The sequence below is a fragment of the Brassica oleracea genome, chromosome C9 (genome assembly GCF_000695525.1).
Source record: "Brassica oleracea var. oleracea cultivar TO1000 chromosome C9, BOL, whole genome shotgun sequence".
NCBI classification, from domain to species: domain Eukaryota; kingdom Viridiplantae; phylum Streptophyta; class Magnoliopsida; order Brassicales; family Brassicaceae; genus Brassica; species Brassica oleracea.
The window spans coordinates 5,181,973-5,183,764 of record NC_027756.1 but is presented as its reverse complement, the minus strand read 5'-3'; the positions used below and the strand labels follow the sequence as shown (position 1 = coordinate 5,183,764).

The 1,792-nt window shown below is 43.6% G+C and overlaps 2 protein-coding genes across 2 annotated transcripts in view; both read left to right on the top strand.

Annotated features, from left to right (window-relative positions):
- Window positions 1-408, top strand: part of LOC106314176 (uncharacterized protein At4g02000-like) — a 7,956-nt gene extending 7,548 nt beyond the window's left edge. The window contains exon 2 of the mRNA XM_013752103.1: window positions 84-408. Coding sequence (XP_013607557.1) covers window positions 84-408 — 325 coding nt within the window. The remainder of the gene's footprint in view (window positions 1-83) is intronic.
- Window positions 409-1,263: 855 nt separating this feature from the next.
- LOC106314175 overlaps window positions 1,264-1,792 on the top strand; it is a 3,346-nt gene continuing 2,817 nt past the window's right edge. Inside the window, exon 1 of the mRNA XM_013752102.1 lies at window positions 1,264-1,770. Coding sequence (XP_013607556.1) covers window positions 1,264-1,770 — 507 coding nt within the window. The remainder of the gene's footprint in view (window positions 1,771-1,792) is intronic.

Here is a 1,792-nt window from a genome sequence, read left to right as displayed (position 1 = left end):
ACCGACGATTTTTTCCCTCAGTATGTCGCTGTTTTCTTGTAGTGTGACTTTCTCATGAAGTTTGAAATTTGGATACGCATCAGGAACATACCATGCAATTACTACACCATTGATACCATGTTTGAGATGGCCAAGGCTATTGGAGAGGTCAAGGTGGTAGCTTATGATCCTAAGGTGTCTCAGAAGGCTGATTTTATCCGTGCTCAAGTGGTTTTTGACATATCTAAACCTGCTAGAGAAGAGAAGATCTTTAACCTCTCAGCTGGCAAAAGTGTTGCAATCTCTTATGAGTATGAAAAAATCAGGAAAAAGTGTTTCCATTGCTTTAGACTCACGCATGAGAAAGTGCAATGCCCTTGGCTGAGAAAGTGCAATGCCCTTGGTGAAGGGGTCATTTTCTCAGGCTGAAGCTCAGTACGCTCAGTACCAAGAGAAAAGCAACTGACCCTGCTTGTGAAGGATCTAAGAAACAGAACCAAAACCAATGTACTCCGGTGGCTTCCGTATTGAAGCCGCTGCCCCCCTCCAATGAGCGTACTGAGCTGGAACTGTCAAGGGGCGGGAAACACCGAGACAGTTCAACGGATCAGGGAGATGCGCCGGGTGTATTTTCCTAATTTTTTGTTTCTCATGGAGACTAAACAAAAATCTAGTTACTTAGAAAAATTGAAAACAAGTTTGGGTTATGACAAGTTACTTACGGTTGATCCTATTGGTAGGAGTGGAGGAATGGCTGTTATGTGGAAACAGAGTTACGTGGTCGACATACTGAATAGCGATAATAGGATCATTGATTTAAATGTTACTATTGGCTCTTTATCCTTCTTCCTTACGTGTGTCTATGGAGACCCAGTAAGAGGTAGAAGACGAGTGGTATGGGACAAATTGTCAAATATTGGAATGCAACGTGATGAGGCGTGGATGCTGATTGGGGACTTTAATGAACTTAAGAGCAATGACGAAAAATTGGGTGGAGCCGTCAAGGAAGAGAGCACTTTTTGGGACTTTAGGAACATGGCAGATACATGCAAGATACGAGAGCACACAAGCCATGGGAATCTTCTTTTTTGGGCGGGGAAGAGAGATAATGCATGGGTACAATGCCATTTGGACAGAAGCTTCGGCAACGATGAGTGGTTTCGCTTGTTTCCGAGATCAAAAATTGAGTACATGGACATGAGGTCATCTGATCACAGACCCATTAGGCTTAACTTTGCACTGGAAGAGTAGCATAAGGTACACTTTTTCTTTGATTAGCGCATGATGGGAAGGAGGGGTGTAGAGGAAGCCATAGCTCGCAGCTGGGACCCAGGTGACACGACATCAGCCTCTAGCATCATGGACTGTATTGCTCGATGCAGAACGGAGTTGGCCAAGTTGAAGAGATCAGAAAACATGAATTCCAAGACAAAAATAGAAAAACTGAAAGCGGATTTAGAAAAGGAGATAGCGTCTCAATTCCCGAACTTCCAAAGAATGAGGAGGTTAAAACAAGAGCTATCAGTTTCTTTATTGGAAGAGGAAAAATTCTGGAGGCAACGGAGCAGAGTGGAATGGTTAAAAGAGGGGGACAGAAACACATCGTTTTTCCACAATGCAGTCAGAGGAAGACGCCTAAAGAACAAGGTCTTAATGCTTCGTGATGTCTTTGGACAAGAAAACTACCCTGAAGGTTCTAAAGGCAATATCGCGGTGGAGTTCTATAGGGACCTCTTTATGAGCTCAAAGCCGATGGACATGGAATCTCTGTTTGTAGGATTTCCGGTTAAGGTGACAGAAACTATGAACGAGA